Source organism: Notamacropus eugenii, chromosome 1, assembly GCF_028372415.1.
Source record: "Notamacropus eugenii isolate mMacEug1 chromosome 1, mMacEug1.pri_v2, whole genome shotgun sequence".
Taxonomy (NCBI): Eukaryota; Metazoa; Chordata; class Mammalia; order Diprotodontia; family Macropodidae; genus Notamacropus; species Notamacropus eugenii.
In genome coordinates this window covers 55574301-55588942 of record NC_092872.1, presented here as the reverse complement: position 1 = coordinate 55588942, position 14642 = coordinate 55574301, and the positions used below count along the sequence as shown (strand labels likewise).

Genomic DNA, 14642 nt, shown 5'->3' with positions numbered 1-14642 from the left:
GAAAGTAAAAACACTGCAAGCAGCCAGAAAGAAAGAATTAAAGTACCAAGAAGTCACAGTCAGGATCACATAAGATTTAGCAGCAGTCACTACAAAGCAGCAGAGAATTCAGTATACAATATTCCAAAAGGCAAAGTATATGGGTTTACAATCAGGAATAACTTATCTAGCAAACTAAGCATGATCATACAGAGGCAAAAAGGGTCTTTAATAAAACCAAGGACATCCAGGCACTCCTGATGAAAAGACCAAAGTTAAAGAGAAACTCGAATGTTCAAACACAGACATGATGAGAACCATAAAAAGGTAAACATGAACAATGATAAAGGGCTGAAGGATAAACTGTTTATATTCAGATGTGTCCCTTTTTAACCTTATCTTCATCATCATTATATTAATAGAGAATCCAATTAGATAAGACCTGAGAGTGACTATTATGTCTTGATGATCTTAAGATAAAAAGTATATAAAGAGAAGAATATACTGAGGAGGAGACGAAAAGAAATGTTTCTTGAAAGGCAAATTTTGGCTGATTAAAATAAATTTTAAAAATTTAAGAACATTTATATCATTAAAGGAATATGTTAGGATGTCTTCTATTTTAGCCAATAGTTTATGTAATACTGGAATTAATCAGTTCTTGAATGTTTACTTGATAGAATTCACTTGTAAATTCATTTGGCCCTGGAGATTTATTTCTGGTTTGGGAATTAATTTATGGTTTGTTCAGTTTCTTTTTTCAAGGTTGCTTAAGTTTTCTACTTCTTTCTCTCTTAATCTGAGTATTTTATATTTCCATAAATATTCTTCCATGAGTTTTTAGTTGTGTTGGCAACTAGTTTCTAAAAATTTTTCTTATTTTCTCTTCACTTGTGGTGAATTCTGTTTCATTTTTGATAATGACAACTTGGATTTTCCTCACTCTTCCCATCAGACTATTTATTTCTCCTCCCAACAACAAAAAAAACCTTCCTGTTCTTATTTATTTTTTGGTAATCTCTTTAATTTTAAGATGGAAAGTATTTCAGGGTTTAGTTGTGGGGTTCTGGTTTTGCTTCCTTTTTCTGCTTTGTCTTCCTAATGGGGGGAGGGGCAGTTGAATACAGAAGTCATTGATTTGTTGATGAAAACATTTAAACATGTTATTTTTCCCTAAGGACTTCTTTGATTGTACCCCCAAAATTTTGGTATTATTATTTACTCATCCTTTTTTTAATGAAATTATCTATTATTCCTATAATTTGTTCTTTAAGTTACAGGATTAAATTATTGAGCCTCCATTTAAGTTCTTCAAAGTTCTTAAGTTCCTTTCTTCAAAGTCCTTTAACTGACTATAATTTTACTGTGTAATGGTGAGTAAAACATGTGTTTAATATTTGTGCTTTTGTGAATTTACGGGATTTTTCTGACCTAACACATGACTGATTTTTGTAAAGATACTATACATAGCTGAGAAATATTTCTATTTCTTTTGACTCCCATTCAGTAATCAACAGAGGCATCCTGTCTAACTTTTCTAAAATTCTGTTCAGATTCCCCAATTTTTTCTTTATCTTTCCATTAGATTTGTCTAAGTCTTAAAGTGCTGCACTGAAAGACCCTAAGTACCACAACTTTGCTACTTCCCCTAAAATTTAATTAAGTTTTCCTTTAAGTATTGATATGCTTTCAGAACATATATTAAGTACTGACATTATTTCACTAAGCATCACATAGCTTTCCTGTTTAACTCTTTAATCTTATTTTTATCATTACCTTGCCCAAGATCATGTTTTCTACTACTTTTGGGGATTCACTTCAGGCAAAAATCAATTCTGCTCGAGCCTCTTACATAAACTCTGTGTGAATCTTTGTTTCAAGTGTGTTTTCTGTAGTTAAGACATTATTCAGTTATGTTTTATTATCTTTATAATCTATTTTCCTTTTCTGTTTTATGAATGAGTTCATGCCATTCATATGCATGATTGTGATTTTTACTTGTTTATTTCCTTCTATCCTATCCACTCTTACTTTCTCCTTTTTTCTCCCAGATCCCGTTTTTACAAAGTTGATGATGGTGGTAAGAGGAGTGTGAGCAACACTAATGATCTGTAACTGGAGCTCTCTTGCTTCCAGTCCAGCTCCCCCTGCTCAGTTTCCCCCTTCATCAAGCCAACCATGTTCAGACATTAATTCCTCCCTGGTCTCCATTCTTGATCCTCTGAACTTCTTTCTCCTCTTGCATCATGCCCAGGAATAGGCATCTCCTTCCCTCTACTCCACCTGTTTAGCTTCATTTTATATATTGTCTTTTGTTGTCTTTCTTTTTGCTTGAATTTGTATTTCCTGTGCTTAGCACAGTTCCTGGCAAATAATAAGTGCTGAATCAGTGTTTGTAAGCTTGTAGAAGATAGATTGATATAGATGACAGATTGACTGATAAATCTAGATAGGGAGAGACAGAGAAAGACAAAGAGAAAGAAGGAGAGAGACAGATAGATATCCTGTTCCTATCTATTTGTGTATATATTGTCTTCTCTATGTGAACCCCTTGAATACATGACTGGTGTATTTTGGTTTTTGCTTTGTATCCTAAGGACTTGTCAGTAAGACAATAAGTATTTATTAGAGCCTACTATGTGCCAGGTCCTTTGCTTAGTAATGGGGATAAAAAGAAAACCCCTGCCCCCAAGGAGCTCACAGTCTAATAAGGCAGATAATATGCAAACAAGTATGTACAAACAAGATATGTAAAGGATACATAAGAAATAACAGAGGGAGAAACTATAATAAAGAAGGATTGGAATAGAAAGGCATCAGGGTAGCTGAGACTTGAAAAAAGCCAGGGAAGGAGGTAGAGATGAGGAAGCAGAGAATTCCTGGCATAGGGAACCAACCAGAGAAAATGGCCAGAGTTGAGAAATTAATGTCTTGCGCCAGGAACAGCATGAAGGCCAATGTCACTGAATGGAAAAGTATCTAGGGTACAGAAAGTAAAGATTGGGGGGGAAGAGATTATGAAGTGCTTTGAATATCTAACAGAAGATTTTATGTTTCTGTTTGATCCTAGAAGTGACAGGTAACCACGAGAGTTTACTGAGAAGGGGAGTTAAATGGTCACGTCTGCCCTTGAGGAAAATCACTCTGACAGCTCAATGGAGATGGATTGAAGTGGGGAGGCTACTGCTATAACTCAAGCATGAGGTGATAAGGGCCTGAACTAGGGTGATGGCAGTATTAATGGAGAAAAAAGGGTACAATTATGAGAAAACTCGCATTAGTCTTTGAGTCTGACTGGGTTTCTGGTCAGCATAATTTAGGCCCTTAGTTAAGGGTCTCTAAGTAGCAGGTAGAGATGGTCCAGTTTCCTGGCCATGCAGGGATAGATTCAAACAATATAATAAGGTTTTCTCCCAATTCTCATAATTAAATAAAGTTTTCTCATATGACAGAAGTTGGGCAAACTGAACAAAAAGAAAACTGCTCTAACTCCAGAATTAAGTCACAAGATGGAGTCTGTGTGGTTCACTCAATTCCCACAATTAACCACTTGCTGTCCTAATCCTCTCAATTCCCTTATTTCCCACTTTCTAAAATCTCTACAATCTGGCTTCTGATCTTATTTTACTGAAACTGCTTTCTCCAAAGTTACCAATGGTATCTTAATTGCCAAACCCAATGTCCCTTTTCTCAAAATCTTCACTCTCCTTGATCTCTCTGCAGCCTTTGACAGTACTGATCACCCTCTTCCTTTTGACAGTCTCCTTTCCCAGGCTTGCAACATAGGTATCACCCTTGACTTTTCACTCCCAGCCCTAGTCCATTCTGTTGTAAAGACCTATTGATTTCACCTTTGCAACATATGTAACAAATTTGTATTGGACCCAGTCAGAATTGCTGAATTGTTTCCATCTTTGTTTAGCAGCACATTTGCAGAAGGAAAAGAAGTAGACAGTGGGAATCATCCAAGGCTGAGGCTTAGCAAGGCACAATCAACTATATACTGAGAGGACAGGGACTCAAGAGGACAGTGTAGAGCTGAAGTGGTTCATTAAGGGGTTAAGTTAAAGATGAAAGAAAGAATAGCCAGTGTAAGAGTGATGAGCTGAGAGAGAATTGAGGGTAGCAAAGGATTGGAGGTCATAGTATAGACAAAAAGTAGGATTTGGCATGGGAAGGGATAAACTAATCCTACCAGAAACTGAACTGCATTAACAGCATTCAGATAGTTTGCTAAGGCTCCAAGTTCACTGTGCCCTTGTATTACTACTTCCCTGAATTACATGCATGCATATCATTCCTATACTTCTTACTGAAAGTACATAAGGACTGTTCTTGTGGACTAACTTCCCCGCAAATGTCACGTTTTCATAGAAACATTTAATAATATTAGGAAGACATTAGGCTATGTTTATAACCATGAAAAACATTGTTCAACTAGTCAGTTAGAAGTCACCTTTTAAAACGAAAATAAATCATTTCTATATCCTTCCCATAGTACCCAAACAACTTACATCTTAAGATGTTTAGAGAGTTCTTACCAAGGGTTTCCACTGGCCTGCTTCTCCAATAATAATCTCTTCTCATCTTCAGAAAACTGTAAGTCCAGCTCAAAAGAATTATTGTCCAGATCGTGAATGTATTGGTCTATATTGCTGCCTGACCTCTGGGGCAGGCTAGTCTCTGAAGCAGACAATGAATGTGAAGAAGTTGAAGATGAAACTTGCATGCAGCCAAATTGGCTTAGAAGATTGTCGTACTATGGAAAGGAAAAGCAGTAAAGTAATTATGAATTTCCATTGGTTTACATTAAACTTCTCTTGTGTCCTACACTTAACATGACTACACCAACATTAACCCTGCTCACCAATTAGGCTATGCTTTTTAAAAAACAAAATTTTGTATTGAATATAAACTAGGATATAGTCTTAGAAAGGAAAAAATTCATGAGGTCACACTGAAGATCCATATGTGCACATAGAAACAGAGATAGACCAAACAACCACATCTGATTCTGCTTCCAATTTTTCTGATTTTGTTGTTGTTCAATTGTTTCATTTGTTGCCCTACTCTTCATGACCATTCAACTTCAACACTTCATGGAGGGCTTTGCCATTTCCTTCTCCAGGTCATTTTACAAATGAGGAACACTTACATTTAGTAAGCGTCTAAGGACACAGATCTGAACTGAGAAAGATGAGTCTTCCTGAGTCCACGCCTGGCACTCTATCCATTGCACTACCTAGCTGCCCCAGTTTTTATGATAACACTAGCATAAGAATCAAATAATGGCTCAGTTACCATGAAAGCTTTGTTTACTTCAATTTGACACAGGGCAGTATATGGAAAGATAGCCACTTGGCTAGTCTTTATTCTCTTCTCGTGCTGGGCAGTATGAAACAGTATCCATACCATCAAACACTAGAATGATACAAGAAAACAGCAAGGACTCTGAAATCAGAGGGCCCCAGTTTGAATCCTTACTGCCTCTTACAAGATCAAGTCACAACCACTCCAGGGCTTTTCCTCATCTCAAAAATGACAGAGTTAGACTGGGTGATCTCTAAGGTGTCTTCAAATTCTAAAATCCTAAGATCCCAGAATTCATATATAAGTGGTACAACACCATGGTTCCAAAAACCAAAGAGCTGAAAGGATTATCTCTAGTGCTCTCTACATAACTGAATGGGTATTTAATACCCTCCTTAGTGACTTTAGCAAACACTTAGCCTCTGTTATTCTCCATCATTTTGTGCTTTACCTTCAGCAACTTGTAACAAGAGTAACATATAAGCACACTAAAACTGGGACACACTCCATAACACACAGCACAAATTCATCTGTAAGACCTTAATTTTTGTGCCCCTTCTTTCAGGCACCACCACCACCACCACCATCATCATAATCATCATCATCATCAAGGTGTTAAGTGTTTACTATGTGCTACTCACAGTACTAATCAATGGGAATACAAAGAAAGGCAAAAATGCGATCCCTGCCCTCAAGGGACTCATATTCTAATGAAGGAAACATGCAAACAAGTCTATACAGTGTAAATAGTATCTGATCCAAAAGGTAAGGCTCTGCTAAGTGGGGGAAACAGGACAGGTCTCTTGCAGAGCATAGGATATGAGTTGAGTCTCGAAGGAAGAAAGGAAGCAAATGCGAAAAAAGGAGAGCATTCCAGGCCAGGAAAAGAGACAGGAAAAACAGAAGAAAGTCAGGAGATGTAATGACATGTATAGAGAAAAGCAAAGAAGTCAAAAATCACTGAATTGTCAATGGAGGGGAGTAAGGTGTAAGAAGACTAGAAGGAGCTTAGTTGTTAAAGTCTTTATATCTCATCCTGGAGGCAACAGGGAGCCCCTGGAGTTTACCGAATTGTGTGCAATGTTCAAACCTAGTCTAATTTAGGAAGAACACTTTGGTAGCAGAGTGGAGGACAGATTGCAGTGGGAGAGATCTGAGGCAGAGAGAACAATCATAAGGCTACCACAATTTCCAGATGTGAAGTGATGAAGTTCTGTACCAAGTTGTTAGATATGTAAGTGGAGTAAAGGGGACAAGTAAGACCATCCCCCAAAATTTACTTTTCCTACTCCGCTATGATTACCAAACTTGCTCTTCACCTACTTATTCATTCATTTCTCCTCAAGCAAGTGATCATAACCTGCTGTCATCTCACTGCTACTCCATATTTCCACAACTCTTCCAATAAAGTAAGGATCAGTCCCAACTGGTGCATTCACTCTCATGTTAAAGGAAGTGGGAATGGAAAACATACAACTCCATAAGAGGGGACAGAGACAGTAAAGCACCTTGGAATCTGAACCATCACTGTAATCTCCATCTTGACACTTTGCTCCTATCCTAGGCTTTCCTTTTCTGACTCAGCCTTATAAGATTCTGGCATCCTAAACTTGATTCCAACCTAGACTGATTTACTCACTGGGATTCCGAGTTAAACCCTGCCCTTCTTTCAAAAGAAGGGAAGTAACTTAACCCTGGTAATTGCACCCACAATTTGGTTTTCTGCCGCCTAAGGAAACTGTTCTCATGGTCATTTTCTTAGCCAAATGACAGTCATTAATCACTTCCTAATTGCCAAATTCAAGACCACAGACAGTTCTTTCTCCTTTCTATGAACTCTGTATTACAATCAGCTCCAAGCAATACTCAGCTATTCTAATTTATATGTGAGTTTTCTTTCTCCAATAAGACCATAAAGTTATTGAAGACAGAAATTTTATCCTATGCTCATCTACTTTGCTCCTAGGTCATCTCCAGTCATCCTGATGAATATCTAGTCACTGGACTCAGATGGCTCTGGAGGAGAAAGTGAGGCTGGTGACCTTGCACAGCCCTCCTCATTCAAATCAAAGTCAATTGCAAGTCATGTCATGGTCCTCTTCAAGAACTAAGGACAAACACAATCCCACCGGTACTGGGAACAAAGCAGGTGTTAAGAAGTATGTATGGACTGACTGATAGTGATTTCCAAAAGAGAGAAGTAGGATTTTTCATATATTTTGCAATTTTTGAATGTGTAACTCCTCTTTCAGAATGTCTGGCATAGAAAGAGAAGAGTAAAGGAGAGAGAAAGATAGATAATGAGCATTTGCTATCTATAACCCCTACATCAGGATCAATACAATCTCCTCAATTGCTTACTCCTTAGGGCAGCAAAGTGGTGCAGTGAATAAAGTGCTAGGCCTAGAGTCAAGGAGACCTGATTTCAAATCCAGCCTCAGATATTTATTAGCTATGTGATCTTAAGCAAGTCACTGAAATCTATTTGCCTCAGGTCTCTCATCTGTAAAATGAGTTAGAAAAAGGAAATGACAAACCACTCCAATATCTTTGCCAAAAAAAGTCTACAAGGGGTCATAAAGCATTGGACATGACTGAACAACAACAAGATAAATGGCTGGGGGGGAAATTGCCTTTCCTGTAATGCTTTTGCATGTTAAAGATTATTAATTTTGTTTAAAGTTACTCCGTGAAGGAAACCACATCTAAAAGTAACTGGTATTATGCCCCTCATTTCCCTTTATCCAAGATAAACTGAATAAGGACAAAAATGGATTAGTATCTAGGCCTGAAAACTCAAAAGAAGAAAAAATATTAAAGATATTAAATATAAAATTATTAATTAAATAAATTGATTAAATAAAAATTAAATTAATATTAAAATATTAAATATTAACTTTCCACATCCTTGCCCTCCTGTTGCATTCTGTTGCCTTAAAGTTAGATTCGCATGATGCCACAATATAGTCACTAAGTTCAGTTTCCTCACTATGACATGGAAATAACCATAGCTTCTTGAAGAATATTTGAATGGAATATAATCCCTGGAATGTCCTACTAAAACAGAAAGGCTTCAAGGGATAAGTAAATTTAGTAATGATCATCAAATTATGTAGGGAGTCTTCAGCAATTCATGAAACTATCTTCTAAGGTATAGAGGGGCTTTGAACTGAGCCAGACTTAAGGAGTACATTCAACAATTAAATCGCAGCTTTTTTTTTTTTTTTGAAGTATTGGAATACCATCATGATAGCATTAATTCACTGAAACTAGTAATTAGACATTTTCAACAAAACAAATCACAAGCAGAATTAATCTTTTTTCTTTTAAAATTTTTAAATGGTGAACTGGGACGATACAGATAAACTGACATACATTTCCATAGCAGTCTTCATCATCTTCAGACATAGCAGGCAAGTATGCCGTGAGCTTTGGAGGTGTTTGATGCTGCAGGTCCTCCCATGTTATGGATTCAAAGAATGAGTGATCTTTAAGGGGGCCATACCCATCCATTTCTTCACAGCCTAATCTCTTTGTGGAATCTAAAACCTTAAAAAAAATAAGTAAATTCCCAATGATAAATCAATCAACAAACAATGATTAAGTACCCACTATCAGCTTATATGCTAAGTACTGAAAGGGTAATTCTTGCCAATTCATCTAAGGATGCATGGATAACATAATAAATAGTTCTACCATAACCAACCAGTTTAGGACTACAAATTGTTTCTGTAAAATTTCTTTTGCCTACGTTTCTTTCATCTCTATCTACCTATATTTTCTTCTAACAGTTAGGAATGACTTACACAGAACAAACAAGATCATTAGCAAACACACATATTACAATAATTTTCTAAATAAAACTGACCTGTAAATAAAGAACACTTTCATAGCAAAATAAAAGATTTAGTATAATCTATTTACAGACTTACTGAAATTTCCCTCACTCATTTCCTAAAAGCAATTTTAGCTCACAGTCTCACACAGCTATAATTTTGTCCAAAGAATTTAGTGAAATCACTCAGACTGAATAAGGTAGCTACACCCATTCCCTAGGAAAAGCAATAGGAAATACAAGAAAATAAGAGCATGATGAATTCAATAGTCTTCCAATTCTATTACACATTTCTTATAATCAGCCACCAGCCTAGTTCTTAAATTCTAAAACAAGTCTGATATAAGGGCTGATATAAATACACAAATTTCCTGATTTGGCAAGGCTTTCTATAGTTAAAAATACTGGAGTTAACAGGGAGGTTGTTAAAGGTTAATAAACATTTTCATAGGCTTTAAGATATTTTCATAGATTTCATGTTAATCTTTAAAAACCTTTCCCATAAAATACAAAAAAAACAAAAAAACCTCCAGACAACATGCTTATTGTGAGAAGAATATTAGCCTAACAGAAAGAACCCAAGAATGAGTCCGAATAGTTGGGTTCAAGCTCAAGCTCCAACATTTACTAGCTCTTTTCATCCTAGGCAAGGAACTTCACTCCTCTAAGCATCAGTTTTCACATCTGTAAAAAGGGGATAATTACTTAGACTAGTTATTTCTCAGCATTGTCAGGAAAGTACTTTATCAAAACCAGGCACTACTCACATAAATGTCATTCAAATGACGGTCCATGAATGTCAGTTGAGTGTAATTTACAATGACCTCTCCTGACAGCTCTAATTGCTCCAGAATCAAAAAACTTCAAAAGCTATTTAGTAATAATAACAAAATAGAAAATCCGGCTAACACAGGCCAAAGAGGACTACGGGCATTGTTTCCAAAATACTGTCTACTTCCTGACTCAGCATGCACAGATAGGCACCAACTCTACCAGTTACTGCAAGTGTTTACTTCTCCTTGCATTCTATCTAGTTCAAAAAAGACTCAGGTCCCAACGTGCTGATATAAAGCCTATGCCATTACACAGGCATAAATAAAGAGCTGTAAAAGAGCTGGTTCTCATTTCCAAGACCCCACTGAACAATTCTGTAATGCTAGCCCTTTATTGCAACACTGTAAAATGCTTTGTTTAGGACTAGATTATTCTGTAATGCTAAAAGCCTGGATAATTCAGAACTATGACTGGTACTGATTCATGCCACTACAAACTGTATAAAAATCTATACATTCAATCACTTTCTTCTGTCATCTCACCGTGGACAGCAAAGTCCAAATCTATGTTAAAGAAAACAAAGAAAGTCCAACAGGGCAAACACCACCCACATGTAACACTCTTAAGAACTGTAACATTAACCAAAAATTTTAACACTGTCTATCAGAACTCTAAAAGACACTTCACAGACACTTCACTTCACACTAACTCCCAACCAATGTGGTATGCCACCCATTCAAGGATGAGAATTCCAACAGGTGAGTTTTCTTGCCAATAGACAAACCTCTAAACACAATAATGGGTATGGACTTCTTGGTTTAAATCTAAATCCTGAGTAAAAGTCCTACTGAACTGGCATAGCTGACATAGCTGGCACTTAAACTGACACACTAAAGAATACTAAAGATAAGATAATTTTTTTCACTACTTTCAATGATGAAAAAATTCTGAAATTAGTACTTGTAATTTTGGGCTATAACTATAGCTAACAACAGCAGCTTACATCCATATAGCACTTTGTACGTTACAAAGTACTTCCTTCAAAACATCTTGTGAAGTTAGTGTAATATCATCCTTATTTTACAGATAAGTAAACTGAGGCTCAAAAATGTAAAGGAACTTATTTGTGGCTATCAAGTGGCAATATCAAAATTTGAACACAAGTCCAGGGTTGGTCTACCACAACCATCATGAAAATCTTTGCTAATTCTCAGAATATACAATTTTATTTACTGCACTCCAAGTCAAGAAATTATGTGAAGTTACTAAAGTCTTTGTCAACATAGGTGAAAAGGGAATTTTTACCCATAATAAAATGAGGAAAATACTTACCAAAAGTTTTTCCACAAGATCTTTTGCCTTAGGAAAGAATTTTTCTGGAAAGTCATATTCCAATTTAATTATCTTCTGAAATATAAGATATTCATTTCTGGCAAAACAAAAGCAAAATGATTCAACCCAGAATCACGCAAACAAGCACTAGTCCTAACTTCATTGTTACTTTTTTAACTGGTATAGTCACATATACCAGTTATCTTCAAACCAGAAAGGCTGTAAGCAGCACTTGTAACCAGCTTTGAAGGTCAAGATTTCAATCCACAACCTGAATAGCCCATGGTATTGCCTACTCCTCTCCCCTAAAAGGGGAAGTTCCCAAAAGGTCAGAGGGAACATTCTTATAGCTGTCCTGTGTGTGGCTGACAGAGTTGATCTCACTAACAAATAATGAATAGTAGTGTTGGAAAAAAATCTGAAGGTGACCTAAACCAATCTCAGCCCTCCTCTATGACATACCTAACCAGTCGTCATCCAGACGAAAAACTTCTCCATTGACAGGGAACATACTAGCCAACAAAGAAACCCATTCTATTTTGGGACAAGTCTATTAATACATTTTTCTTTATTACAACCATGTCTGCCTTCCTGTAGTTCCAACTTATTGGTCCAACTTGTGACCCTTGAAGTCTTGTTCCAATCATCCCTTACTCAACTGGATATACCCTTGAGCCTTTGACAAAACAATGCTCAAATAACTTGGTAACTTCAAAACCTCAAATATCTTTACCCCAAAATTTAAAAGAAAGTACTGAATGTTTAGTAATATGTACTTAACTGATAAAATTCATTTTGTTATGAGAATATTGATGGGAAAAATAGGAAACAGTGAGAACTTTAAAAAAAAATATTTAGGAAGACTACATTTCTCTTACCCCGCTCTAAATGGTGGTAATCCTGCTACAAGCTGGTATATTATACATCCGAGAGCCCAGAGGTCTGAACTTTAAAATAGGGAAAAAGAAAAGGAGATCAAATTTGAAAAGTACAAGTGACACAATACATTTCATATTTCAAGTGGTAAATTCTGTTAATATGCTTTGATAAGATGATTAAGTCCATGCTTTTATCATGAATCACATCTTTTCTTTTAAAACAAAAACTGAGAACATAATCTTTACCAGTTTGACTTCTCATACATTTCTGGTGCTTTTTCACTACTAAATTCATTTTGAAAAATTAAAGATAAATTGATGATCAGTACTGTTCAGCTAAGTTGTGACCATTTTGCTGTAAAAAGCTCATGTGAGACTAGAAACATTTGTACAGAAATAAATGAATACAGTAGCACAGGATGTGATAAACCTAACAAACCCAGTTACTGGGATAATAAAGACTAAATGACAAAAACTGCTGGAAAAAACCAGAATTCAGTTTGATAGAAATTAGGTATAAACACTGACACTTTATGTGAAGATAAATGCCTAAAGGATACATGACTATGATGTAAAACAGGAAAGGCATCAGAAGCATATTAGAGGAACAAGGAAAAAATTACCTTTCAGAGAAGAGGAAGAGTTCATGACCAAACAAATGAGAGAGGATCACAGAAGATATAATAGACAATTTTGAGTACATAAAATTTAAAGTTTTTACACAAACAGAAATAATGCAATTGAAATTTCAAAAGAGCAAAAGCTAACTAGGAAAAAATTTAGCAGCAAAAAGACTAATAGCCATTCCCCAACTTAAAATCAAAGGACATGAACAGGCAGTTTTCAAAGGAAGAAATACAAATTATCAACAGCAATGAGAAAATACTCTCAATCATTATAATTAGAGAAAGGAAATCAAAGACACTCTGAGGTTCCAAAGATGACAAAAGAGGAAAATGACAAAAGTTGAGGGAACTGGGGAAAAAAAGGCTCATTAATTCACTGTTATTAGAGCAGTGAACTCATACAGCCCTTATGAATGGAAATTCTTTGAACCAACTATTACACAACTATAAGAACTATGCAGCAAAGAGAATAAAGAAAGAAGAAAAGGACATATGTATAAAAATATATGTAGCAATTCTTTATAATAAGCTAAAGCTGAAAACTGAAGAGTACTACTTATTACAACATTAACATAATAAAAAATTGTCGTAAGAAATGACAAAAATTACAGATTTAGAGGAAACCAGGAGGATCTTTATGATCTAATGAGGGAATGAGCAGCCCTCACCATCCCATCATCAAGGGAAGTAACTCCTGTATAGAAGGAATCAGTCATCCCTACCAACTACCACCCACAGGACACCAAGCCAGCCTAGCTAAAGCAGCAAGACAGCATGAGAAACAGGAAGGCAACAAAAAAAGAATTTGACCATAAAAAGCCACTACAGTGGCAGGGAAGACCAAGGGGGTAAAAAACCTCAGAAGATAATAATGTGAAAATAGCTACCAAAAAACCTCAAAGGAAAAATACTAATTGGACTCAAACCCAACAAGAATTCCCGCAACAGTTAAAGAAAGAGATAAGAGTGGTAGAGGAAAAATAGGGTAAAGAAATGAAAGTGATGCAAGAAAATTATGAAAGAAGAATTAACAGGGGCAGCTATATGGTACAGTGGATACAGCACCAGCCCTTGAGTCAGAAGGAGCAGAGTTCAAATCAGTCTCAGACACTTGACACTTACTAGCTGTGTGACCCTAGAGCACCCTGAGACACACACACACACACACACACACACACACACACACACACACACACACACACGGAGAGGGGGAGGGAGAGAGAGAGAGAGAATTAATAACTTGGTAGAGACACACAAAAAAAAGTACTGAAGAAAATTACACCTTAAAAAGCAGAATTGGCCTAATGATAAAATAAGTACAAAAATTCACTGAAGAAAAGAAATCCTTAAAAAGGGGAATTTGGACAAATGGAGAAAAAAAAGATTCAGAATATCACTGAAGAAAAAACTCCTTGACAATTACAATTGGGAAAGTGGAAGCTAATTATGCTACGAAACATCAAGAAACAAAGAAACAATAGAGGCCTTTAAAAAAAACCAGAGCTGAATAGAAAATGTGACTTTCAAACAAAAGATTCAAAAGAAGCATATAAAGGTAAACATGAAAGAAGGAATCAATAAAATCAAATTGTTTATATTCCTTTATGGGAAGACAATACATGTAACTCCTAAGAACTTTATCATTATTAGGGCAGTTAAAAGTAGTTTTCATAGAGAAAATGGGTATGAATCAATGAAAGGGGGGATGATGATAAAGATGAGGATAATAACAACTAGCATTTTAAATGCTCCCATAATATGTCAGGCATAGTACTAAGTGCGATCTTCACAACAACCCTGGGAGGGAGCTACTATTATCATCACCAATACGCAGTTGAAAAAACTGAAGCAAGCAGAGGTTGAAAGACTTGCCCAGAATCATACAGGCAATTAAGTTACTAAGGTCAA

At 36.1% G+C, this 14642-nt stretch overlaps 1 protein-coding gene across 4 annotated transcripts in view; it reads right to left on the bottom strand.

Annotated features, from left to right (window-relative positions):
* PDPK1 (3-phosphoinositide dependent protein kinase 1) overlaps window positions 1-14642 on the bottom strand; it is a 136222-nt gene that overhangs the window by 20837 nt on the left and 100743 nt on the right. For all 4 annotated transcript variants that reach the window (XM_072602366.1, XM_072602383.1, XM_072602356.1 and 1 more), the window contains exons 8-11: window positions 12109-12177; window positions 11231-11327; window positions 8665-8838; window positions 4521-4738 (exon numbers count right to left, since the gene is read on the bottom strand). In XM_072602366.1, the coding sequence (XP_072458467.1) occupies window positions 4521-4738; window positions 8665-8838; window positions 11231-11327; window positions 12109-12177 (558 nt within the window). The remainder of the gene's footprint in view (window positions 1-4520; window positions 4739-8664; window positions 8839-11230; window positions 11328-12108; window positions 12178-14642) is intronic.